General features: G+C 45.5%; 2 protein-coding genes and 2 non-coding genes across 8 annotated transcripts; 3 read left to right on the plus strand and 1 right to left on the minus strand.

Moving 5' to 3' along the window:
* Positions 1 to 2504: 2504 nt before the first annotated feature.
* On the minus strand, positions 2505 to 21174 carry fbxo18 (F-box DNA helicase 1). Of its 5 annotated transcripts, none has more exons than XM_049023767.1 (22): positions 21062 to 21174; positions 20156 to 20215; positions 19364 to 19525; positions 16782 to 17257; positions 16562 to 16692; positions 16338 to 16473; positions 15731 to 15921; positions 15370 to 15459; positions 14005 to 14147; positions 12837 to 13005; positions 11004 to 11223; positions 9248 to 9335; positions 9085 to 9171; positions 8608 to 8744; positions 8431 to 8527; positions 5504 to 5670; positions 4885 to 4960; positions 4497 to 4700; positions 4286 to 4411; positions 3417 to 3520; positions 3167 to 3301; positions 2505 to 3042 (listed from the first exon to the last, which is right to left on the minus strand). In XM_049023767.1, exons 2-22 carry the CDS (start codon positions 20172 to 20174, stop codon positions 2875 to 2877), a joined length of 3126 nt encoding a protein of 1041 aa, XP_048879724.1. In that variant the 5' UTR covers positions 20175 to 20215; positions 21062 to 21174; the 3' UTR covers positions 2505 to 2874. The 5 variants fall into 5 exon arrangements, with proteins under 5 accessions (XP_048879724.1, XP_048879744.1, XP_048879714.1 ...); XM_049023787.1 differs by lacking the exon at positions 21062 to 21174 and adding an exon at positions 20557 to 20693 and having other exon boundaries at positions 14005 to 14105; XM_049023757.1 differs by lacking the exon at positions 21062 to 21174 and adding an exon at positions 20557 to 20693.
* Positions 21046 to 27379, plus strand: ankrd16 (ankyrin repeat domain 16). The gene is made up of 8 exons (XM_049023815.1): positions 21046 to 21183; positions 21955 to 22320; positions 23049 to 23269; positions 23417 to 23459; positions 25133 to 25241; positions 25384 to 25545; positions 26706 to 26784; positions 27197 to 27379. The coding sequence occupies exons 2-8, from the start codon at positions 21983 to 21985 to the stop codon at positions 27361 to 27363; spliced, it is 1119 nt and encodes a 372-aa protein (XP_048879772.1). The 5' UTR covers positions 21046 to 21183; positions 21955 to 21982; the 3' UTR covers positions 27364 to 27379.
* trnay-gua (transfer RNA tyrosine (anticodon GUA)) lies at positions 22413 to 22501 on the plus strand. Its single transcript is given in 2 exon segments — positions 22413 to 22449; positions 22466 to 22501. It is a non-coding gene; the product is annotated as a tRNA-Tyr (tRNA).
* trnay-gua (transfer RNA tyrosine (anticodon GUA)) lies at positions 22660 to 22745 on the plus strand. Its single transcript is given in 2 exon segments — positions 22660 to 22696; positions 22710 to 22745. It is a non-coding gene; the product is annotated as a tRNA-Tyr (tRNA).
* Positions 27380 to 27542: the final 163 nt, after the last annotated feature.

Here is a 27542-nt window from a genome sequence, read left to right on the forward strand (position 1 = left end):
TGACCCCCTTAAACCTCATTTCTAGCCATGCTGTATGGTGGGTAAAGGGGTGACTAGTTATTATTGAATAATAAAAAGTGATTATGAATATGAAAAAAGAAATGAAACCCACTAAGCACGCTTAGAAATTAAAATAAAACTAAACATGCATTTTCCATGTCAGCAACCTGCTGCAGTGTGAATTTCCAGCTTTAGCGGCAGCCGTGGTGTTGCTCTTTGCCGTTACTGTGCCTTAGAATCCTTCCCATCATTCTCTACATCACAGAGCCTGCAGTGACTCATGCTTGCCTGACTGGGAGGCAATCTTGATTTCAATTAGAAAACACGGTTTGCTTTTAGTCAGCTTGCTGAATATGTGTCAGCGGCCTAAATGCGACTGTTTTGGGCTGAGAATACCGTTTGTGATTTGGATGCGGATGTTTGAAGAAAAGGGGGGTTTCTTCCACACGCTGTTCAAGGATAATCGGGGGGAGTAAGGAAATGCAAGCGTTGAAAAAACTTGTAATGTAATATCCATGTCTGGGGTGAGCAAAAGATCGGAATGCTAGCAATGGGGAAGAACGGACAACCATTATCAAGTAGTGTAACATTTTACAGATGTTACACCAAATGTATGCATTTATCAAATGTGTTGTTGTTAATTTAACTTGAACATAGTTGTACATTGTTTATTTTTCAAACATGTTACTGTCACGCTCCGGTGCGGGCGAACAGGCGATCGTGCGGGCGGTTGGCCAAAAATCAGGCAGACGCGGCAGGATCGGGGAGATCGGGGGTTTATTAGGGGAAAGGAACACTGGGAACATGGAAACTAAGGGAGACCAACGAACATCAGGCACAAGAGTCAAGCAATGACGAACGAGGGTAACAGGCAAGACCAGGATATAAATAGGACATGACTAACTCAAAATAATCGGACACAGCAGGAGACAATTAGGGAGTCACACATGGGTAATCAGGGGGCGTGGCACACACGAGGAGCGGACGAGCCGGGCATCACAGTTACACAAATTGTATAAATTTATCAGATGAGTTTTTTTTTTTTTGGTAATATAACTTGAGCATAGTTTTTTAGTCGCACAAATGTTTTAAGAAGTAACATGAAAGTTTTTCAAAGTAAGATGTACAAATGTTTTAAAATGTAACATGAAAGTTTTTCAAAGATGTACAAATGTTTTAAAATGTGACATGAAAGTTTTTCAAAGTAAGATGTACAAATGTTTTAAAATGTGACATGAAAGTTTTTCAAAGTAAGATGTACAAATGTTTTAAAATGTAACATGAACGTTTTTCAGATATACAGATGTTTTAAAATGTAACATGAAAGTTTTTCAAAGTAAGATGTACAGATGTTTTAAGATGTAAGATGTTTGGGTGTTTTACAAAAACATTTTGTTATGTGTATGCAACCCAACCGTATTTTTAAAATGTACAAAGTTTTATGCATTCATTTTGTGAATCAGTTTTGAAATCTAATATGAACATGGCTTTTATTTTACAAAAGCAAAGTTGTAAAAATTTTGTAGGGTTTTTATCAAAGGAGATTTTGTTAATGTAACATGAAGTTTTTTTATTTTCAAAGTTGCACAAGTGTTTTAAAATGTATCATGCATATGTGTGTTTTATTTTTCAAGCTTGTGTACATTTATCAAATGAGTTTTTAAAATGTACCATGACCGGGTGTTTTATTATTCAAAATAAAAGTTGTACATATGTTTTGTTATATGTATGCTGCACGGTTGTGTTTTTAAAATGTACTAATTTTGGGTGGTGGGAATAAAGCGTATTTGAAGGGGTACCTCTCATGGAATCTACCAATCTTTACCAGCTGACGAACCCTGAGCCACACGGGGACTGGGGGTTTTAACCGTGACACTCGACACCTACGCATTAGATTCTTATGTCAGCAATGGTCCCCCATGTACACAGTGTAGGGTCGGGTCCAGAGAAAACTAACTATGAGTGCACCTGGTTAATAGCATTTAATTTGTAACATGAAGTTTTTTTATTTTTCAATCTTGATTTCAATTAGAAAACATGGCTTGCTTTTAGTCAGCTTTGCGATGCCATTTATCTTGGATTGCAGTTGTTTGATTTGTCATGTTGGGACTTCCTTGAACCCGCTTTTTTATACAAGCCCCAGAAACGAAACAGTTTTAAAATTCTGAGCTTTTAATGGTCACTAAATTTGTTGAGTTCTTTAAGACAAAAAATAAATTCAGAATTAAGAGGGACCGAACATTAACTGGCAGGGTTGAATGCCTCTGAAATTGTGGCGAATAAGATCAAGCCTGTTTATTTTCTGTAGTACTGTGTGACTCTGCAGCAAATAAAGTTATTGAAGTTACATGATTTAACGAATGGAAGTAAAATTCATGTAGGGCCTCAAACTTAAATGGCTTCACTTAAACACTTGTAAACTCGCCAGGAACAGCTGGATACTTCCGCAAGGAGGGTGTTGGACACAACACTCACCCTGAAAAGAAATATTTGCCAGACTCTCCTATGATTCCTGGCAAACTTGCCAGTCATCCACACTTTTATTACACATATACATGTACAACATTCGGGCAACCAAAAAGTCTCCCACTGACAGAGACCGACTATGCCGACTGAACGTTAATTAAAAGCAGACTGAAGCTTGCTAACATAATTCTGTCAGGCCCTCAGAGGCATAGCTGTTTCACCCCTTCAGATACAAGTTAAATTAAGAGCAGCACCGTGATCAAGCCCCCTGGCTCAAAGCCCAGCCACCAGTCACTCCTTGTCATGTTGGGCTCTCATGCCACGAGATTCCCGATTGGCTGGTGGATACTTGTCAAGGCCCCTCCCATCCAGTGAAAGTTCAAGGGGAGCAGAGGTGGCGAGGGTCACTCAGAAGAGTGCCATGAGCATGGCCACGTTGACGGGCAGCTCCAGCCGCTCGCGTGTGTATGGCATGGCCCTCACTTGCTCGGGATCCTCGACGAGGAAGGCGGCGGGGCCCAGGCGCTGCTCCACACAGGTGGCGCACAGGGGCCCCCCGACATCCGTGTAGTGCATCTGCGAGGGGCAAACGTGTGGAAGCATCAGCACCGGCCCACCTTGACACCACGGCAGGTTTTAGAATTATTATAGAGGATTAGGGGAAAAAAAATGGAGGCTTTAGCCTTGGCGGGGCTCTTACGAATCTGATGGGGACTTTGCACATGGTGAGGGCCGACTCAACCCGAATGTGGTTCCGGCACTCTGGGACCGAGCAGCAGGGAGGCTGGCCCTCCGTCAGCAAGGTCCCGGTCAGCTGTGACCGCAGAAAGTACTCCTACACCAGGGAGAAGGACAGACAGACAGAGACAGAGAGACAGAGAGTGAGAGAGAGTGAGAGTGGGTGGGGGAGCAACAAGGGAAGAGGTGGCACCGTGACAGGCCATACTCACCCCCGCCAACGTGAGCAGGTTCTCGATGGTCTTGGTCAGAACCAGACGCCTCTTAGCTCGCGTTACTGCCACATACAGCACATTCCACTCATCGTCCGGGACGTCTACGGAGTCGGGGAGGGGGGTTGTGGGTAAGGGAGGAGAGCGAGGGATCAAACAGAGGCAGCAGTGGCCTGTGGTTTTTTTCTTCACTTTATTTAGTCTTTCCCATGCAGCTGAGAGACACGTTCGGCCCCAGAGTCCCATTTTAAAATTCCACATTATTCCAAACTGTACAGGGGGGTGGAGACAATGAAAGCTGTTGGTATCAACACCAGCATCACATCGGATGCTTTTCCATGCCGACTAGGAGCCATGAAGCCCTGAGTCCAGCCTGGAGGCTGATGCCAAACACACAAGACTGCAGGTGCCAGAGCTCCCTGCCAGACTTGCGAGTTTCCCAGCGGTTCCCATGGCATTTAATTGCGCTCCAACCTGCCTCTACTCGCAGGACTCGTATTGCCCATACTTGCTTGTGATGGATTTAACACTTAATCATCACTGCACCCATCTACCATCTCAACTACTCAGTCCTCATCCGCGTGTGTGTGCTCTCTCTCTCTCTCTCTCTCTCTCTCACACACACACACACATACACACACACACACACACCTTCCTCCTTACATATTTATTTAGCAGCCACTTTTATCTAAAGTCACACACATTTTTGAGAAAACAGGGTCCGCCTGTCCCCGGAGCAGTTGGGGCTAAGGGCCTTGCTCAGGGGCCCAATGATGACATCACTCTGCCAACCTTGGAAATCAAACTGGTGATCTTCCGATCACAGATACGGCGCCCTAACCCGATGAGCCGCACAGCGCTCCCCTCACCTCTGAGATGGTACCCGAGCCGCTGCATGTTGTGCTGGGCACAGGGCATCTTCACAAAGTCATCCGTGACGACCACCGTGTCGAACTCCAGCCCTTTGGACTTGTGGACTGTCCCCAGGATCACATCTATGCAGGATGACATTGAGCAGTCAATGCTGAGAGCGCCGTGCGGCTGGTGGGCTTGTGGGCGCGCTCCCCATTCCCCGCTCACCGGCGTGGCGTGGGTCGTCCACAGACAAAGCACGGATCCGATCCACCAGCTCAGGGATGCGCATGTTATACTTTTCCACGATGATCAGCTTGACCTCCAGATTGAGGTCCTCCGTCTGGAGAACATAGTGTTTCAAGCCTGCGTAGCCGCCGAGACTTCCTCTACAGAACCCTCTGATGAAGTAGTCTGTGATTGCCAGGTTCTCTGCTCAAGAGAGAAAGTACCATTTTCCCCACCAAAAACGAAAAACACACACAATACAGGAGGCATGTACAGATGTTTTTCTTGCAGTTTGTCTTAGCAACAGAGTGTTGCTGTGCAGCTGTGGAGGACATCATAGCTGGACAGACCTGCCCTTTACGTTCAGGAAAAATCTGGTAACTCATACTTCTCTTTCGATCCTCTTCTGGCTGCATCAACACCCAGAGATCCATGATGGTCCCGAGTCCAAAGTTTTCAACACCCTGCAAAAGACATTTTTTTCTGTTATTTTTACCTTGTGGGGAAATTTTTCTTGTTCCACAATGGGACCCTTAATTGAATAATAATCTGTGACTGCAATAAAAGAAAAAAAAATCGCTAAAAGTCTTGTATTTTAGCTGGACCAATGTTTAAATGAACAGCAAAAATGTACAGGATGCTTACTACTTCGATTAATAAAAACTATGCAGGACAAACATCAGTGAAGCTTGCATGCCTGGGTTCAGAGCCTATGCAGGTTAGGAAACTCTGTTTGTATCCAGAAGGTCACTGGTTCAAATCTTGTGGCCAGCAGAACAAGCATATCATTAATGGGCCATTGAGCATGACCCTTAACCCCAAAACTGCTCTGGGGGTGTGGGAAAAAAAGCTGATCTTGCGCTTGTAACCCCCTGGTCCCTATCTTTCATGGAGAGCAGAAATGGATATATGGGGATTCAGGACTTAATACGTAGCTGTATTGCAGCTAACAAAAGCACTGTTAGAAGCAGAGGCTTGAACGATACTGAAAGGTAAACGAGAGTCACCCCAACAATGTGCAGCCTTGGACGTGGCTCGGATTCAGTGAGCCTCACAGCCCCGTCGAACACTGTGCCATTGTGTCGCGACAAAATGGCCACCTTCCCCCTCCGCGGATCCGCTGGATTGAAGTACTGGAGGCCTTCGGCAGGGTCACTCTCCCCCCTCACGCTACCTGGACACCAGTCGCCCACAAACACATACAAACATCTAGCAGATATGTACTTTTGTCTTTTTTAAGGCAAACGGCACATTACAAACATATGGCTGCTGAAGATCAGACTATGCGTACATACGGCTTAGGCTGAGATTCAAGTAAATGCCCAGGAACGAGTATAAGCAGTATTACAGTAAAAGCTACACGCCATCTTCCAAACAACACCTAATAACACAAATTGTGCAAATTAACTGAAACAAGGCCTGGTGATGTAAGAAGTATGAATTAATGTGACGATGATGTCCGTCTTAAAATGCAACAAGGAGGTATTATGTTACCAGAAAGTGGAATAACAACCACATTTTGGGAACGTTATCTGAAGGTGTGGTACCTTCTGATTGGAAGCACGCCTTCATAACGCCCATTTTCAAAAAAGGGGATAGAAGTAATTTCTCTAACTATAGGCCAATCAGTCTAACTTGTATAACTGGTAAAGTTATGGAGGCTATAATCAAAGAGAAAATGGTAGATTACCTGGACTCCAATAACATTTTGCGGGATAGCCAGCATGGATTTAGGAGAGGTAGATCCTGTTTAACAAATCTTTTGGAGTTTTTTGAGGAAGCTACTCAGGAAGTTGATGATAAGAAGGCCTATGATGTCATCTACTTAGATTTCCAAAAGGCTTTTGATGTTGTCCCCCACAGGAGGCTCCTACTTAAACTCAAAGCGACAGGTATTTTAGGTACCGTAGCGACCTGGATTGATAACTGGTTAACAGATAGGAAACAGCGAGTAGTTATAAGAGGCACAATGTCACAGTGGGCCTCCGTTCATAGTGGGGTACCGCAGGGTTAGATTTTAGGACCACTATTGTTCCTAATTTACATAAATGATATGGATACCAATATATACAGTAAACTGGTGAAATTTGCAGATGACACCAAGTTGGGTGGTGTAGCAGATGCTGAATTAGCGGCTCAGCAGCTACAGCAGGATCTTGATTTTATTAGTGACTGGGCCGATACCTGGCAGATGAAATTTAACGTCGATAAATGTAAGGTACTCCATCTAGGGAGCAGAAATATAAAGTACAGGTATTTCATGGGTGTCACTGAAATAAAGGTAGCTGATCATGAGAAAGACCTTGGTGTGTATATTGATGCTTCCATGTCCCATTCTCGCCAGTGTGGGGAAGCAATAAAAAAGGCCAATGTTGGGATATATCTCCAGGTGTGTGGAGTTTAAGTCAAGGGAGGTAATGCTAAGATTATACAATTCCTTGGTGAGACCTCACCTAGAATATTGTGTGCAGGTTTGGTCACCATATCTTAAAAAGGACATTGTGGCCTTAGAAAAGGTGCAGCGTAGGGCCACAAAAATGATTCCTGGTCTTAGAAGAATGTCATACGAGGAAAGGTTACTTGAGCTAAATCTGTTCAGTCTCAAGCAAAGGAGACTGAGGGGGGACATGATCCAGGTATATAAGATTCTAACAGGTTTGGATGCTGTTCAACCAAATAGTACTTCAGCATTGGTTTAAATACACGAACTCGTGGCCATAGGTGGAAATTAGCGGGAGAACATTTCAAGCTGGATTTAAGGAAGCACTTCTTTACACAGCGTGTAGTCAGAGTATGGAATAGCCTTCCTGATAATGTAGTGCAAGCTGAATCCTTGGGTTCCTTTAAATCAGAGCTAGATAAGATTTTAACGACTCTGAGCTATTAGTTTAGTTCTCCCCAAGCGAGCTTGATGGGCCGAATGGCCTCCTCTCATTTGTATAGTTCTTATGTTCTTATGTAACATGGAGGGCTGGGTGCTAGAATTGGTATTCCGGGAACAGACGAGTCTTGAACAGAGGGGGGTTTTTCTCTCTCCTTCGCTAACTGAGGAGAGCTGACAGCATTTTCACAGTATAAAGAGAACATGTGAGGGAGAGCAAAAGGGAGAGAAAGCGAGAGAACGAGAGAGAGACAGGGGAGAGGGAAGGAGTGAGAGAGACTGTGCTTTCCCACTGGTATACAGGAACCAAGTCATACCCAAGCTGTACCGCGAAGAGATACCACTTACAGCACGGTTCCGGCTTACTTTTTTACTGCTCACACGGTGTGCATCATGATTTAGTACATGCCATTTCCCTCTAGCGTGTCTGTGAGAATCCCTGTCTTATGTTAGCATCAAATGCCAGTGGAATTAGCATTAGCTTGCATGAATCCATTCCATTCAGCTGTTCTATATAGCTTTTTTTTAAGCAGGAGGTTGGGAATGCATCGGTACGTCGTGATGTGCAATACTCATAATAACAAATAACATATACTATATGCCTTTTTTTCCCTTCAGTCAATCCATGCATATCGATGGAAATCACTGGTATCTCCACGCATTTCGACCAATCAGATGGTGGTGATGCAACCAGCAGGCAGGGCCATGTCAGCGTGCGTCCGGCTTGGATAATTTACAAAGGAATACCGTCTCTTTGTGCTACGGCTGGGTTCTTGGTGACAGTGGAGAATACTGAGAGACAGAGAAGCAAAGAATTCCTCCCCCCACATGGTCAGATTCTTAGACTGACGTCCACAGATAGCCAGTCACTACCCAAGGGGGTGTGGGTTGTCACTCAGCATGCTAGGAATTGGAAGGTGATTGGAAGACTGCTCCCAATTGGTCCAGGGACCGACTGGTTTTGTGTTGGACAAAAACAAATGTACGTTAAAAATGGCCCCTTCCAACTGTCCAAGACACTGCCTGATCAGGCTCCTCCTGCACACCACTTACCTTCGCATTTCCCGCCAACCAGCGTCTTCGTCACGTTTTTACAGGCCTCTAAAATGGTGGCTCCCACGTAGGCAATCTCTGGGCCAAACCTGAAGCTCTTCAGAAGAGCACACACGCGTCGCTGTTACTCTATGCGTGAGCACTGATGTACGTGCATTTGTGTGCGAACACCCTTACCTGTGTTAGGTAGTACAGGTGAGTATGAGGCACCGTCTGCATGGCGTTGACTGCCCCCCTGAACGTATAGATCTGCTGGTGAGGGTCTCCTACTAGGACCTTCCCACAGCGCTGGGACATCATGATATCCAGGATAACTACAGAGACAATGGGGAGGGCCCTAATCAGTAACATTAACTTGGTGGTTGGCTAAGCTAATGTCAAGCACTCGGCAAGCAGGCCAAATTCTCCATCCAAATAAATAAATGGAAATTCAAAAGCCATGGCTGCACTTTCCTGCTCTGGGATACATGTCTTTAAATAAAGCGCATGATCTGATTGGATAAATAACTACCAGTATCACTAATCTGACAGAAGAAATACTGTTAGCCTCCCTGCTAATTCACTTCCCCATGCTTATGGCAGACAGATCTTTGGTTAAAATAAATAAATAAATAAATAAAAAGACGACACAGCAGCACGCATGTGCAGGACAACCTGGACTGCAGTCCTGAGCCTCGTCGATGAAGATCACATCATATTCGTCCAGGCATGGCTTCTGCAGCTGCCACAGCTTGAGGTACCCTAAACAGACAGCCAGCACTCAGACCCCGACCCCCAAGTCTGACCACCACCCTGCCCTGCCGGTCACCCGTTTTACCATCATGGGTCATATGGTACGCTGGCTTCTTCATCGGAGTCAGATCCTTCATCTTCTCCCAAATATCCTGAGCGATACTTGCAAACATCTGTGGATGTTGGACAAGGGCCCAGGGAAAGAGTGGAAGTTCACAAAGCAGAGACACGAACACGAGCAGCTTGTACAACATGTTTATAAAACGGTTTGTGTTTATGATCTGTAGCTTCTGTAGTACTTATCCTCCCCTATTTGCACCAAATAAGATACTTTTGGTAATTTTGCTTTTCCATTGACTTGCAGTCGAGCACCAGTACCAAAAGTTCCAGTACTGAAAGTACCAAACCAGCCGGGGTACTTCTTTGGCTTCTTGCGCTGCGATGTCATTCGATGCCACGGTCAGTCTTTATGTCAGTGGAAAATCATTACCTTGAAGTACCGCATTTTTGGTACTTTTTTGAAGTACTAAAAGTTTGGTACCTGGTGTGGTGGAATAACACCAAACCAAGTCAAAGTAAATGTACTGTTAATCTCTCTTTCACATGCTACCGTTTCTTTGATAACAAACAAAGAAAATACGAAGACAGATCATCTGGAAAATATCAGTTACCGGTACTAGTAATATCAAATAAAATATGCGAGTTACTGGTAATAGCCAAAATTTTGGTCCTGGTGGCACCACGTGTCTCTCTCTCTCTCTCTCTTACACACACACACACACACACACACACACCTGTACTCATACTGTATCTTTGTGGGGACCATCCATTCATTTCTATGGGCAAATCTCTAATCCCAACAATGGCAAACCCTACCCAACCCCAGCCTAAACATAAGTCCATAAGTAACCAAAGAAAATATCCATCCATCCATCCATTTTCCAAACCGCTTATCCTATTGGGTCGCGGGGGGTCCGGAGCCTATCCCGGAAGCAATGGGCACGAGGCAGGGAACAACCCAGGATGGGGGGCCAGCCCATCGCAGGGCACATTCACACACCAGGCACTCACACATGCACACCTATGGGCAATTTAGCGACTCCAATTAGCCTCAGCATGTTTTTGGACTGTGGGGGGAAACCGGAGTACCCGGAGGAAACCCCACGACGACATGGGGAGAACATGCAAACTCCGTACACATGTGACCCAGGCGGAGACTCGAACCCGGGTCCCAGAGGTGTGAGGCAACAGTGCTAACCACTGCACCACCATGCCGCCCCCAAAGAAAATATGTCTTTTGGCATTTAAAATTTTTTGATCTTTATAAAACTGAAATTCCACTTGTGGCGACTGAAAAAATGATCCCCGCAACATCAAAATGGCAGGATTTTATCACATTGTGGGGTATGTACTGCTTGTCTGACCCTCCCCCCCCCCACCCGCCCACACACAAACACATACACACACACACACACACACCTGTACTCATATCTTTGTGAGGACCATCCATTTATTTCTATTGGAAAAATGCTAATGCTAATTATGACAACCTTAACCCCCACCCTGTCCTAACCATAACCACATGTAGCCAAGCAAAATACCAACGTTTTTGCATTTTTGTTTTTTTTCATTGCAGTCGCAGACTTTTATTAAACTGAGGTTTCCCCATAAGGGAAAAAACTGGTATTCATCACATTGTGGGAACATTGTGTCCCCATAAGATAAGGTATACCCACTCTCTCACACACTCACACACAGATATGCTACGGTGGCTGTTTTCTGAAGAGCTCCATTGAGCTTTTGGTCTTTCCTGAGCCCGGACATCATGAACCGCTTCCTACCAGCTTCTCCTGGTGACTTGGGGATTTTTTCTGCCCATTGGTGTTCTTGTACTCTGTCGGGACGTGGTCAACATCGATGTCCCTGCACTCCGAGGCCAGGAATGCGGCGATGGTCCGGGTGACGACCTTGGCATTGACATAACCACCGTGGCCCTTGGGCAGCACCCAGGCCACAGAGAAGGGCTTTAGGTTGCTGGAGAGTTTCCGTATCCGTTGGTACCTGAGGACAGAAGCCGCCGTCTAGATAAAGAAACTATAGACTAAAGTTTCACAAGCTCGACCACCTCACTAGTGAAGAGTCACGATCATAAGGTTGACGGCAGAGAGATTTTGGCATCAGGCCTTTAATCCACGATGACTGACTGACTGTACCGTCTCACTTGTGTACGTCTAACAAATTAATGTAAAGGAAAAAAAAAAAAAAAAAAAAAAATTTATATTTGTTTACCAAAATGCAAAATTGTAGGTTCCTGGATCAAAACAAAACAGCTGTGGAACAGAAACTGCACAGAGAGAAGAATTTGCACTTGCAAGAATTCCGACATGATCGACACAACCCATGCTCAGAATTCAAGATGGCTGCACCCTTTATCAACAGAATCAACAGAATCCACTGATACTGCTAACAATGGCTAACAATTAACCGAGATAGAACTGGGGACAGTTTCAGTAAGCAGGATTTTTTGCTTAAGTGGACAACTTCTTGGATTTAAGGCAGTCTGGACTAAACGTAAGCGAACGAAGATAAAGGCCATTTAAACTGGTGAAAATTAAATTCGACGTTAGTTGGGTAAACGAAAAATCGTACTTTTGGAAATGGGTCCCTGGTATATGGTTAAATGGCTTTCCGACATACTTAACTTGTTAATGATGTAATTCTCAGTTCCAAGTTCTGATCCCCAAAGTAAATGGAGTGCAGCATAAGCTTGATGTCAATTAGTCACTGATGGCACAATTATGACATTAACAACGTGGACGCATCAGAGAACATCAGTTACGCAGAAGTGCGGGGGAAGAGATAGAAGTAGTGTGGCAAAAATTGAGCATCGGAATTATTTTTTGTATCTCAAATTACATTTAATACATTAATAAATATCTTTTTACTTGCATCTCCATATATCTGCATCAGAAAATCGACCAATAACCAACATGCTTTTATCTAATATTGCAGGTGGAACTTGCTGGGATAACGGGATTATCCATCCATCCATCCATTTTCCAAACCGCTTATCCTACTGGGTCGCGGGGGGTCCGGAGTCTATCCCGGAAGCAATGGGCACGAGGCAGGGAACAACCCAGGATGGGGGGCCAGCCCATCGCAGGGCACACTCATTCACACACCAGTCACTCACACATCCACACCTATGGGTAATTTAGCGACTCCTCAGCACGTCTTTGGACTGTGGGGGGAAACCGGAGTACCCGGAGGAAACCACACGACGACATGGGGAGAACATGCAAACTCCGCACACATGTGACCCAGGCGGACACTCGAACCCGGGTCCCAGAGGTGTGAGTCAACAGTGCTAACCACTGCACCACCATGCCGCCCCCTAACGGGATCACGTTACATAATTTTTTGTTCTGTGAAACACAAAAGATTGATCTGCTGGCCAGATTTACTAAAGAATTATAAACATGTTGCGGGAATGCATGTCTAAGTAAATAAACTGATCAATTGGAGATGCAACAGTCAAAAACAGCTACACTGCCAAGAATTAAAGAAAACTATGTCACTGACTCAGAAGGGGTAAAAACAAAACAACCTACTTAGCAGTGAGCAGGCATGTGACGGGGGTGGGGTTTAAGGGTAGGGGGGCAGGGGGCACAAACCTGGTGCCGATGGCATGGAAGGCCATGCAATGCACTGTCTTGCAGTCGACATTCTTGGGGAAAATGCGACGGGCCTCGACTGCCACTGAGCGATTGAACGCCACATAGAGGAAGCGCAGATGCGGCCTCTGCCAGGCAAACTGCACCAGCGTGGATGTCTTCCCAGTGCCTGTGGGGGGAGAGGGAGGAGCCGAGTACTGGGTGTCTGATAAGGAGATGCAAACCGCAGCATGTGAGACGTTCGTAAACATTCATTAGAACAGCGTGCTCAAAAATCCTCGGTTAGGCTGTGGATAAACACACTGCACAGGCATATTTAGTGTAGTGATTGTGTGCACAAATGCATCACTTGAGTGGTGATAAACGCCAGTGCTATGTACAGTCCCCAGCACGTCATGTCCTCCAGTGCCATCGTGGCTAATACCCCCCCCCCCGCTTTGCTCATCCGACACTATCCTCCCCTACCCTCGTAATCTGTGCTCCTTACATCCCTTCACCGTACTACTGAAAAACAGGTGACCTACAGCATGTAGAAGGGCGGAATTGTGGAGGCGTGTGTTACACGTTTCATTTGCTGCTGCATTTACGTTTATCTAGCAGGCGAACAGCACATTACACACATTCACCTGTCAAGCAGTCGAATGGGCTAAGCTGAGCTTCCAATGAATGCCAAAGGCACAAGAGGGAACTGTGTTGGAAGAAGAGCCACACAGCATTTTCCAAACAAAGCAAGAGCCTAAGAAGACTACTCTGCCCTACAAAGGTAAAACACTATAACTATGCTGGTAATGGCACCAAGAAAAAGGGGATTCAAAGCTTTGTGACTGTCCACTCACAAGTAAATGACAGGGTTTTCTTCAAAGCATAGCTGAACTAAAATATCTGGCCATGAGACAAAACAGAGCGACCAAATTTAATCTTTATCTCAAGCGGCATGTGGCCACTCTTTAAAGGGGCAGTATGCCAGCACCATCGCCCACATCTCACGGTGCAGCGACACACCCATAAACCGCCTTACACCAATGCAGCTCCCAGTGCGGGCAGGGGACATTCCTTACGGGCAAACACTCCATTTAAGGAAATTGTTTCGGCAGCGCAGGCTTCTGGAGGAGGGTTAAGTTAAGGCAAGCGCCGAGGCAGACATGCAGGGCTCGTGCTGGGACCTTACCTGCAAAAGCCATGATCTTCACAACATGTTCTGCATGGATCGGGTGGCTCAGGATCCGCTGCTGTTCGTTTGTCGGCCGGAAGCGAGACTCAGGATGTGTCCTGCAGGTCCCACGAGAGCAGGATTTGATGGAGGGGTTTATGCTGGGGTGGGGGTGGTAATACAGCCATGTATGCAGTTGGGCCACTTTATCATTTAGCACTATATTATACAGCTGTGCAGTTAAATGACTAGTTTGCATAAACCTCCCTCGACTCCAGGAAGTTGCTCAACCCCATTTGCACGAGCCTGTGATTTGTAAGTATATGGGTGGGTCCAGGCAGCTCACGTATGAAAGCTACTTTCATCTTTCTGTAGGTTTCAGTTGCATCTGAGCTGACGACTTTCAGGCAGGACTGGCAAAGCGTGTTTCCCCACGGTCTCGCCATTCAAAGGCAGTGCAGTGGCACCTCCATGGTTACTCTCACCCAGCACAGCCACATCCAGATGCAAGCACCCGTGAAGTCCCAATGATCACTAATTATTCCTGTGTCTGACTCAGTGCTGCACAAGTAGCCTCAGTAGCTAATGAAATGCATGGGAACTGGAAAATTTCGACTATTACTACATGGCCATATAAGGCACTGTTTCATGTAACAACAGGCAGCAGAAATGTAGCAGATGCTCTTTTAACCAACCCAGTTACAGACATGGACAAATCTGTTGGTATCCTTACAGCTCATTGGAAACGTGATTAATCTAAAAGCAACTGTGTGAGGCATACCTGAATGCCTTTGGTATGTCATCGAATAAAGCAAAGCAAGTGTGAAAAAGAGATGAATAATTGCTTATTCTGTACAAATACATAACTGCCCAGTGTCAGAAAGCTGTGTCTCAGTAGCAGGTCACGGATGCTTCAATACAAAGAGCCAAAATGCAGATCTAAAAGCACCCAGGAATAGCTAAGAATGAAACACTGGGGTATTCTGAAGTGGCCTCCTATGATCCCTGATCTGAATCCTGCCGAACATCTATGGGCCTGATTACCTGCTGACAGGTGCAGGAATCACCTGTTTGCAGCGAGCGCCTCAAAAGGTTGTGCAACAAAATATTAGGTCCCATCATTTTTGTCGGTGCCATTCAGTTGCGTTATTATTTAAAATATTCTGCTGAATCAAAAGTCTAAAGCAAAGTCTGATTTTTATTAAATATGGAATAAATAATGATAAGTGCTGATTTTCTTATGTCAATTTAAAGTTATTTCAGAAACAACGCTGGGTCCTTTGTTTGTGAAGGGTACCGATTGATTTGTCCATGTCTATACAGGACAATAAAATGATTCTGTTGTATTTTGTGTTGAGCTGAGGGGCGTCGCCGAAGACTAACCCACTCTCCACTGTCCACGATTCACCCAGGCTTGCAGGCGACGAGCTGTTCTCCATCAGGTGAAGGACATAGAAAATGTTGTAGTGCCACCTGGTGGTTGAAAAGAATGAAATTATTTGGGCACAGAGTTGAATACTGTACTACAGCAAATCAAAATACATACAGAGTAAAAGGTCCAACAGACCATTCCTTCCATGCTGAGGGATAAATCCTGGGTCTTCAGATTGGGGAAAAAAAAACCAACCAACAGTCCCACAGGTTACACGTACAATGAGCTTTAATGTATAGCCTCATCGACCTGTCCCCCAATGCACTACATCCCCCACAATGCCTTGGGTCCTTCTCCAACCCATAGGCTCACCTGTTGCTAATATGGATTCCAGTCTCCCTCATGGCCAACAGCAGAGTGGCCATGTACCACAGGAACTCTGAGACACCCCCGGGGAACATCAGGCACCCGGACCGGTCCACCTGGGCTGCCAGGTCCAGCACATCCATCACGCTCTCAGCCAGGATGAGCATCAGCACCAAGGCGGCCCACGGGTTCGGACCCTGACGGCGAACAAGAGCCGAAGAGAAGCCGGAAACTGACCATCATCATTATTGTTACCATCATCAACTTACAAACTTTATTAACATTACTATTTATGAATGAGCACTTTGACTTTTACCACATCTGATTAGAAATGGCACAAATCTGGTAAAACCATCACTTTGGCTAGTCCCTGTTCTACACCCTGACCTGCAAATTGATCACTTGTTTTCTATAAAGAACAAAAAAATTATATAACGCCCTTCCGTCAGTATCGATCCCCGTTACATAGCATTTAATTTTTACCAAGCGGCCCGCTTGGGCTGAAGACCTCCCAGCCTGAGGTCATTTGAGTTTGAGGCCCATGCCCTACACTTTCTGAGTTCACCCTTCCCTCATCCACATGCCCCTGACTCCTCCAAGCTTGAGCACGTACCCCATCCACTTGCTCCAGCCCAGGGAACCTGTGCCTCAAGCAGGCCTCTGCCTGGGCGAACAGCCGGTGCTGCTGCACACAGCGTAGTACCTCCTCTGGGCAGACCCTGACGCCACGCAGGAAGTGAGGCGTGCACCTGTGGGCGGAGCCACAGGAAGAAGACTGAGACCAGCCCCCCTCCTTAGCCGTCTCACACACACACCCCAGCCGCGATACTCACTCACCTCACCATGTTAAGCACGCATAAGTCATTCTTGCGAGTGATGTCATTGTCCCTCAGGATGGCAGTGACCTCCTCCACGGCCTGGCGCTCCTTCATTCTGTAGCGGAAGTACATCTTCTTCCAGGGCACGAACTAGAGTGGAAGGGAGCCTTGGTGAACACTGACAAGATGCAAAGCCCCTTCCAGAGCCCCAGCCCAGTAGGGGGCGACGTCTGTCTCACCATTGGGTCTCTGACCACGTCCCTCCAGCGGTGGCACACCAGGCAGGCGGAACAGTACAGGTCCTCTGCGGGAAGATGCACCAGCACCATCCTTAGGACTTCCTCCGGCAGGTCGCCTAGGCTACCATGAGGTTCCACCCAATCACGAGTGCTCCCCAGGAGCCCATAGTGGGCATCAGGCAATGGCTCCACACCATCCTCCGCTTCCAACTTCACGTGGCAGGCTCTGGGCAGAGCTGCAGGATAGCCTTGGCTGCCGCAGCTGGCTGCCACCTCGGGCTCCCCGGCCTGGGCGTCCCCCGGGAATCCCTGCAGCAACTCCTCCTCTGAGAGGCCTTGCAGCACTTCATCCGGGATGCAATCATCCCAGTCAGTCTCCTCTTCCTTCTTCACGACGACCGCGGTAGCCTTTTTGGGGCTGACTCTGACGACGCCTTTCACGGGGAAGAATGTCCTGATGCCCTGCTGTACGGCTTCTGCATTCCGGCCAACGGGAAAGAGAGGAGTCGTCGTCAGCTGTCTTCCTGAGCATCACGACGACCCTAACACCACTCAGGACCTGCCACTGGGTGGCGCCATATCTTGCACATTCGAACATAAAGCTTCATACACAGCCACTGTCTATATGAAGCTTAGAGCCCAAAGTGGAATGAACTAACAGCCAAGTAAACAAACGTGACTCATAAACTAGGAACCCTGCATTATACTCAATGTGTTATCTATGTGTAAAGTTTTCTTTATCACGTGAGATAAGATGGATGAGAATCTTTATGGTCACATTAAACACTATATTAACATTTACATTTACATTTACAGGATTTGGCAGACGCCCTTAGCCAGAGCGACTTACATAAGTGCTTTGAGACTCTGCAATGAATTTCCAATGCTAGCTCAATAAGGACCCAAGCTATGAATACTATCTCTGAGAACTCCATTGAGTAGTGCAGAATTTTTTTATTTTTTTTTTACACACACCAGAATAAGAGTCGAGAAAGAATATAGAAGTTCTACGTCAGGTATTTCTGAAAAAGAAAAGTTTTGAGTCGTCGCTTGAAGACAGTCAAGGATTCAGCTGTTCGGACATCTAGGGGGAGTTCATTCCACCAATTAGGTGCCAGGACAGAGAAGAGCCGAGATGCGTGTCTTCCTTGTGCCTTGAGGGGAGGAGGGACCAGTCGAGTGTAAAGTGAGGAGATGAGAATATCAGTTGCAGACTCCAGTGCCAAGGAGGAAAAGGAGTCAGGGTCAGGAAGGTAAGACAGGGTGCAGAAAGCAACAGAAGAAGCGGAGACAGAGTGGAGGTTTGGTCGAGTGGGGAGGAAACGTTGAAAACTGGGATTGGGCAAGACGGGTAGGGCAATGGTAAAGGATACAAAGTGGTGATCAGAAATGTGTAGAGGAGTAGAAGAGATGTCAGTAGCCGGAGAGGGGCGGCTGAAAACCAGGTCGAGGACGTTACCTCCTTTGTGTGTCGGAGAGGAGCTGTTGGATGTTAGAGAGAAGGAATCGAGAAAAGGGAGGAGACCAGAAGAAGGGAGCTTGTCATGGGGGAGGTTGAAGTCACCAAGGAGAATGAGAGAGGAGCTGTCAGTGGGGAAGAGACTGAGGAGAGTATCAAGCTCCTCTAGAAAGCAGCCTAGGGGGCCAGGAGGGCGGTAGACAACAATGATCCGAATATCGAGTGGAGAGGTAACAGCAACTCCATGGAATTCAAAGGATGAAATGTTGAGATGGGGCAGAGAGAGGGGCGTGTAGCACCAGTTCCGAGTTACCAATAGACCTGTGCCACCGCCCCTGCCAGTCTGGCGAGGAGAGTGAGAGAAAGCATAAGCAGAGGAGAGAGCTGCCGGGGTAGCCGAGTTCTCAGGCGATATCCAGGTCTCCGTCAGAGCCAGAAAGTCAAGAGAGTGGTGTGAAGCAAGGGCGGAAATGAAATCAGCCTTCTTTACAGCAGACTGGCAATTCCAGAGGCCACCCAGCACGCTTCGCTGGGACTGGGGTGTTATGGGAGGGTAGACAAGATTACTGAGAGTGCGGCGCCTGGATGTTGGATGAGATATTCTAGGTCTCAAAGATAAGTGTACTGGTATACGTCTAAGGCACATGTCTGTAGTGATGGTGTGAGAGATTGCGAAGTAGAGGATAGGATAGAGTAGGAGAGAAAGGTTTAGAAGCAGTAGTAACAACTAGACCGTTTACCTTTATCACCTTCAATTTAACTCAGTAAGCCCTGCCCCCTAATTAACACCTTCAGGGAGACCGAAACTACACACAACAACAGTTCAGGGAGACCTAAACTACGCTTGATTGCCAGAAACTACACACAACAACAGTTTCAACAGACAGTAAACAGAAAGCAAACAGAGTCCTACCTTACTAGCAGAGAAGTAATCCACAAACAGAGCTTGAAGCACACTTTATTATTATTATTATATTATAATTTATATTATTATTATTATTATATTATATTATATATTATTATTATTATATTATATTATTATTATATTAAGTAGTATGAGATCAGAAATATATGGTCTGTGTAAAAAATAATCCTGCCCATGATGAGCCCACTGTGCCTGTACCTCTTCTGCCCCTCTTGGTGGGGGATCGCGGGTGCAACCTGCGACTGCAGTGTGCTTGGTTGCGTGGCACAGAGCTGGGCTGGGTCAGGGGGAGCCTGCCGTCCATGCTGCCACCCAATTCAGCACACTCACTGGCATTCAGGTGCCTCCGCTTTGCCCGCCCTGCACGCACACAGACACACAGACACACACACACACATATACACACACAGGGAGACAGACTAGCATCCCAAAGCAGGTTTCAACCGTGGCTTTGCCCTGTGGATCAGACATGCTAAGTATGGACTACTCTAGCCCAGTGGTTCTCAGTCCTGTTCCTGGTGCCCCCCAGCCAGAATGTTCCCACCCTACCTTAATCAGGCTTATATGGTCCTTAATAGGCTAATAATGAATGTGGCAGGTTGAAAGCAATGTGGGTTGGAATGAAAACATTTTTTTGGGGGGGAGGGGGGGGGGGCAGGAACAGGATTAAGGACTACTGCCCCAGTCCTTGTGAGCCACTGCACAAAACACTTTCAAAGGAGCTTTTAAAAGTGCATCTTTGTTTAACACAAAAAACATGAATGAGGCTTAGGTGTGTACCACCTGTAATGTTTTGCATCAACGCAGAATAATTGTAATAAATATAAAATTTCTTATTTTTGAGAGTTTCAAGTAACATTTTTTTTGTCTTTTATTCATATCATTGGAGACTAAATATTGGTCTCTAGTACAGTAGCATTAATGCCATATATTTAACTGCAGCACTATACTTTTGAATATTCAAAACTCCATGTACCATACACACTTCACCTCTCATTGCCGACTCCATTGTTGTTTAAAATTCTGCGAGGAGACAGCATCTGGACTCCCCTGTAAAGTAAGAAAGATGCAAACATTTAATAAAATCCCGAAAATTATGTTGAACCGTCGTTTCTATACCGGTAAACATACGTTTTTTCCCGAAATGCCTTGTAGCGATCGAGCGAAGGTCAACGATAAAATTTAAGTATGACAACTTGCACACTGAAAACCTCGTTATTAAAATACTATACATAAAATATGCTGCGTTTAATATGATTAATGAAAGGAGATTAAATACAATTACTTGGGTGCCTCCGATGAGTGAAAGTTAACCTAAAATCATATCTACTTATAGCTGTTTTTTTACCCAAAAGTGGTTGTTTTCCGCTCGTAAACAGTGACTAACTTGCCTTATGTTTATTTCAGTTTCATTTGTTAATTGCTCAGTTAACATTCATGATGTATTAAATTGTCCCCAGCCCTGCCATGTATAAATACAAAACACAATATATTTTTTGTGTATGTGTCGGGGCGACGACATTTATCACAGAGTTTAATTTTACACAAGCAATAGGAATCCCGCACATCCACTCTAACATACATTCAATGCTTTTGCACAATTATGTATTTAATTTAAAAAATAATATTAATCATTATATTGGTTTTTGAAGAGAAGTCCGTAAATTACATTAGATACGTCGCTGAAATCCATGGTTGAGCTTTGGTTGGCCAACTTAATTTTTACCCGACAGCCATGAACTTGTAAACATATGGGTTGCGACTGAATTCGAATACAGTACTTAATATCCTGCATATTCCTTGACCCGGATGTTTACCAATGACATACACAGTTAAAACCTGTTGAAAATGCGTATTCCAGTCAATTTATGTAACGGTGTATTGTTTTATGCTTACATTTATACACAGTCGGTACTTCCTCTGCCATCTTGACACTGAGCAAGCGACATTCTTTGGTACAGTTCCAGTGGCCTTGTGGGATAGCCTGGCGTCCACTAGTTGCAGTTTCGCAAAATCCAGTAGGTCATCCGGGTATCGTTTGCCACTGTATATTATATTAGATTAGATTAACTTCAACTTTATTGTCATTGTACCGGTACAAAGAAAATTACTTTAGTGTCTAATCAGAAAGTGCACATAGTAGAGTAAGGTGCAGTAAGGCAGCAAATGAAAATATATTGGTATAAAATACGAATTTACAGGTAGTATTTACAAGAGTAGTATATACGTATTTACGAGGAGGAGTATATAGATATGAATACTGATACGTTTGAATAGATGTCAGATATGGATAAATACAGATATATTAACTATTTTATGTACAGAATAGATATATGTAAACAGGTGAAATATAAAGTCCTGTCAAACGTTTTTGATATTTAGAAAGCTGACTTATTGAGTGGTTCAGAATGGTGTGGTGAAGGACACTGTTCCTAAACCGAGGCTCCTGTAGCGCCTCCTTGATGGAAGGAGGCAGTTATCTTTGATGATGCTGTCAGCATGTCGCAGACACCCTGTACGCTGCAGGGCAGCAGGATGCCGATGATGTGCTGGGCAGTTTTCACCAACCGTTGCAGGGCCTTCCTGTCAGCTACGGAATAATTGCCATATATGTGGAGTATTCGGACATACTGAAAATTGCAGTTAAATGACCTACTACCCTTTAACAAGATATTTAGATAAAAAGTAGTGTAATTACATTTTTAAAACCTGCTGTTCTTTAAAAGACATTAATTAGCTAACCCCCTGCATTGTTTCTGTGCTTGTTTTCCAACAATATACTGGTCCAGGTTTTGCACATACCCCAGTTTTACTGACATGGCCGACGAGGCCGTACTGAGGCGCTTGGTGGGGCTGGCGCGGGACGGCCGCCTGAGCGAGATAGAACACGTGCTTCACGACAACGCCGACCTTCGGAGCTGGATCGGCGTTGCGCGCCTGCCGCGCTCCGGGGACACGCTGCTGCACTACGCTGCCCGGCATGGCGCCTTGGACGTCCTCGCCTTCCTGGTACAGGACGTGGGCATGGACGTCGAGCTGTGCAACAGCGATTACAAGAGGGCACTGCACGAAGCTGCATCCATGGGCCGAGGAGACTGCGTGCATTACCTTTTGGCCAGGGGAGCCAAAGTAGACTGCTTAAAAAAGTCTGATTGGTAAGGAAATGCACGCAGATTAGTAATTGCAAATTGCCAGCATCATCCTTGGATATAATTGGATAGTAGTAGTAAAATTTCGACGAGCGTCTCCTTCGATAGCTCAGTTGGTAGAGCGGAGGACTGTAGTGGAATATGAGTTGACATCCTTAGGTCGCTGGTTCGAATCCGGCTCGAAGGACATAATTTTGATGTGAAAATTGAATTATGTTGTGGTGATTTACGATTTGCATAGAAATGCTTGCGATTGCTTTGTAATTCATATCGATCATTATATTTTCTTTCGGTTGAATCTCTATGTATACTATCCTCCGTAGACCGAAAGGATGGAATGTATGTCCTTCGATAGCTCAGTTGGTAGAGCGGAGGACTGTAGAGGAAACACCGTCATCCTTAGGTCGCTGGTTCGAATCCGGCTCGAAGGAGCAAATTTTTCCAAATCTGTATTTTGAAGGCGTTTGTTGTCTGTCGCTGCTGAAATTAGGTAGTTGATGCTAAGACGTTTTTGTACTTATAATGGTACATTAGACTCACAGATGTTTTATGCTGATGATAATTCGCAGAATTTTCTCTCAATTTCTGACTGTATTACTAAGCCATATCTACAGTGTTAGTGGCATGCTAGGCGGCTTATCTTACAGCGTGAAACTGTTCCCAAATGTATATTTGTGAAAGTACTGCCCAGCCTGTACTATGGGGTGATTAATATTAATCTTGTGTGACTTCAGGACCCCTCTTATGATGGCCTGCACCCGGAGAGATCTGGAAGTCATCAGGCAGCTGATGGAGCACGGGGCAGACCCAGCACTCAAGAACAAAGACGGCTGGAATTGCTTCCACATCGCCTGCAGAGAGGGTGATCCGGCTGTGGTACACTGCCTCCTAGAGGCCAGTCCAGAAGTCTGGGACACAGAAAGCACCACCCTCCGATCTCCACTGCATACTGCTGGTGAGGACTGCACTGAATAAAATAGTTCTGTTCATCTTCTTAGAATAATTACTAAACTGGAAATTTAGTGGAATAGTAGTATGTAAATGCTTAGTATGGAATAGTAGTTCAAAATCACCCATGTATAATACTCACGTTCAATTTCAGCTATGCATGGCTGCGAAGAAGTTGTCAGTGTTCTCCTTGAAAAGTAAGTGTTCCCTTTCTCTTGTTTGTTCTAAATCTATTTTTTGAATAACTTAGTGACTTAATTAGCTTATTGAGTAATTAACTTAATGACTTAATTGGCTAAGTCCTCAGTCATAGATAAAAAGCACATCTAAGAATTTACAGAAAACAGGAACCCCTCAGTCTACTTCAGACATAGAACACCCCCAACGGTCCTATGATCATACACCGATCAGCCAAAATATTATAACCACCCCTATTATTGAAGCAAATAATGTTGTTTATCTCGTAAAAACAGCGCATGTCAAGGTCTGGGATGTATTAGATGGTAAGCTAACATTTGGTCGTCGTAGACGACATGAGGAATGCAGAAGAGATGGGCAGCGATAAAGATCTGAGTGACATCGACAAGGGCCAAATCGTTTCGGTAGATGACTGGGTCAGAGCATCTCCGAAATGGCCAGGCGGTGAGGACGTACTGAGAGTGGTCTGAGGAAAGAAAGACCATGGACCGATGACAGGGTGTTGGGCAGCCAAGACTCATCTATGTGAGATGTGAACAACGGCTATCCTATCCTTCCCACAAAAGGGCTATTGTGACACAAATGACATCATTTTGACGTTGATCGTGGGAGTAACATGCCGCACCGAGTTTGCTGTTTATGGGGCTTCCCATATCCCATAGATGCCTGAGATGTACCCGGCAGCAAATGAGATTCTTTAGACCAGGTGACGGTTTTCCGTTGCTCCAAGGTCCAGTTCCAGCACTCGTGTCCCTGTTGTGGGCTTTTCCACGGCGGACAGGGGTCAGCATTGGCATTCTGAATAGCCTGTGGCTACGTAGCTCCATAACGCAGCAGGGATCGGTGCCCTGTGTGTTGTGACTACGAAATCAAGATTATTCGCTTCACATGGGGATGGTCAAAATGTTTTGTCTCATCAGTACATATCTGAACTAAAATACTCAAAACAGCGCAGCCAGAGTTTGGCCTTTGTCTTAAGCCGCACGTAAAGTTTCACACGTTAAGATTTCCTCTAGGATTTCTGCGTATCTGATCGTCTTTAAAATAAAGGAAATCGGAATTTTAAAAAGGTTTATGTTCTCCAAATCCAAACAGACAGAAACAGTTTGTTGAGCTGTGCATAAGCAAGACCTTGCAGATACACACAATCTACTGTTTTTGTGTAGCATGTATTTCTAAACCACAGCATCACAAGAGCCTGACATTGTTTTACAATACTTCCTATTTATAACACCTTGAAGGAAATATCTGCTTGTTCTGTACCAACATAGTTTAACCCTAATCACTACATACGAAGCACAAGGTTTGAGGACTTTCTAACTACAGGAATCCACCACCGGCATTTGATGCCAGCTTCCGAGGACAGACACTTCAAGTCCTCTGCCTTGGTCACAGATAGATGGAAATGTAGATATACTTTGTTGATCCCTGATTACACAATGATGGATGGAACCTCGATTTATGGAATCGTTCTGAAGAACCATCGGGTATTTCACCATAAGAGCCATCCTGACACGTGTAAATGTTTCCATCTGAGCGGAGGGAAGGTCAGCTGTATCAGAATTTCAGGCTGATAAGGAGGAATCGCACAGAGAGATGTGGCATGGCTTACCGCTGCCCTGCTTGAATAGGTCCTGCTTAGTGTGACTCTAAAGCTGTCCGGCTGTCTCAGGTGCAGCTTCAGACCTGACAGCAGGGACAGCTGCGGGATCACGCCGTTCACGGACGCCGCGAGGAACGGACACATCGGTATCGCTAAGCTGCTGCTGGATAAGCACCAGGTATGTCGATGTCATCTTGCTGGCACAGCCTTCAATCCGCATTAGAGAAATCAGTGCAAAAGTACCAATCGCTGGATTAAACTGTCAGTGAGCTGTGACATTATCCACCACGTAAAATGCCACGCATGTGTGCTTGCTGCAGGTATCTCCATCAGCAGCAGACTGCATGGGAGCACAGCCCTTGCATCACGCCTCCGTAACAGCCCAGGAGGGGGCGCTGCGTTTCCTGGTGCAAGACCTTGGTGTGGACGTAAATGCTCGAGCCACCAACATGGGCCTGACTGCCCTCCATTATGCTGCCAAGGTTTGCATGTCCCTGCTTCCCCTTACGGTTCCTTCTTCGTCGTTAATTCGCCGTACTCTCCAGAATCAGACTCTATTTGCAGTTAGTGAAAGATCAGTAAATGAACGCCTGCCGAATCTGGACATGGAGTAACATACCTGTCAAGTATCCCGTTTTGGCCGGGAAAGTCCCATAATTTACCCTTCTTTCCCGCCGTCCTCCCGTATTAGTATCTTCCCGTAAATCTCCCGTATTTTAACCTGCGTTATTAAAAAAAAAACGTTACCCCCCCCAAAATCTGAGCTCTGTCACTAGCCTCGCGATAACTACCACCTGCAGTAGCCTACTACGCGGGAAAAAAACACGGGGAAAAAAAGAAGAAAAAAACAGAAAGATGATGGATGCCAGGACAGAGAAGGAACAACGAATTAATTTTTCTGAAGAAGAGCAGGGTGGGGGACAGTCACGCGTTTTGTAAAATTTGTAACTGCGACTTTAGCATCGCACACGGGGGAAGGAATGATGTTGCCAGCATGACAAATCCGCCAAGCACAAGCGCCGGCTAAAGGCACAAAAACATGCCCAGGCGATGTCAGCATTCGTGCCGAGAAATGCCACTGAGGCAGACCAGGTCACAAGTGCAGAGGTAAAAATGGCAATGCTGTGTGCCAAAAACAACATTCCTTTCTCCTTCCATGATGACTTCAACAAGTGTGTAGCTGACATGTTCCCGGACTCTGCTATTGCATGAAAATACTCAACGGGAAAAACGAAGGCTGCTTTGTTTCCTGTCTGCCATTATTGGACAAACTGATCACCTGGATTAATTAGTTTGTCCAATAATGGCAGACAGGAAACAAAGGAGCTGCCTTTGAAGTTCAGGAAGTAGTGCAGCTGTGCATAAAGCCAGTTGTAGTTTATAAGTGGTTGACAAGTGGTGATTAGCTTTCTTGTCACCTGTCTTAAAATGTAAGCGATACTGGAGCTTGGTTGGGGTGGTGGGACTGCTCGCGGCGGGCGCCGGAAAATTTCCCTTATTTTCAAATCCAAAACTTGACAGGTATGAGTAACCCCCCGTTATTAAGTTCCATCCAAGGTTTGGTACAGTCCATCATCATTTAAGGCCTGGAGGTTACCTGGAGGTGTCTATGGACTGATGGGATTTCATAAATTTTTTTTAGGAGGGTCACAGTAATACAGTAAGAACCCTGTTTGAATTGGGGGCTGATCTTCAAGCAAAGGACAGAAAAGGACGAACAGGTGAGTCTTAAATGCACTTGCAGAATTACAATAAGGACTGATTAGCTTTTAAATCACATTGTTCAATGAGTAGTTTCTGATTATTTTAGACTATGTATTTCTGCTAATGCTTTCCTGTATTGTAATCTAATATTTGCAAATAGCGTACAGTTCATCAGATTTTTTATACACTTCAGTCAGCAGATTAAGGTATGATTCAGTCAGTTTTATAAGCTGCTGGTCAGGATTCATTGATCAGATCAAGAGGATGTTATGGTTCTGGTCTTGTTCCTAAGTCCTAAACTGGAATTGGTGGTTATCAAAGAAAGAGCAGCATGGAGCTGTCCTATTTGAGATTAGAGCTCACACCCTACCGGTGGAGCTCCCAGGTGACATCGCTGGGTCAGAACTCTGCTCTCTCTGCCCCTCCCAGCACTTCACATGGCTTGTGCGGGACAGCACGCCTCCACAGTACACACCCTGCTGGAGCTGGGGCTTCGGGACACCCCAGACGCATCAGGGACCGAGGCCAGGCAGCTGGCCAGGAAGCCAGATGTACGCTGCATCTTCACTGAATGTGATGCACCAAAAGCTGATTAAAAGACAATGCCAAACACTGCACTCTCTCTCTCAGTTTCTGACTGTATTACTGAGGTTCTCATTGGTTTAAGCCAGTAAGTGATTGATAGCGTCCAGTGAATCCCACTAACTAGTTTTCACAGACTGGTTTCTCACATGAAGAGCTCTCTGAATTAAGTTTAGCAAAAAGTGAATTGTCC

The sequence above is a fragment of the Brienomyrus brachyistius genome, chromosome 1, assembly GCF_023856365.1.
Source record: "Brienomyrus brachyistius isolate T26 chromosome 1, BBRACH_0.4, whole genome shotgun sequence".
In the NCBI taxonomy this organism is placed as follows: domain Eukaryota; kingdom Metazoa; phylum Chordata; class Actinopteri; order Osteoglossiformes; family Mormyridae; genus Brienomyrus; species Brienomyrus brachyistius.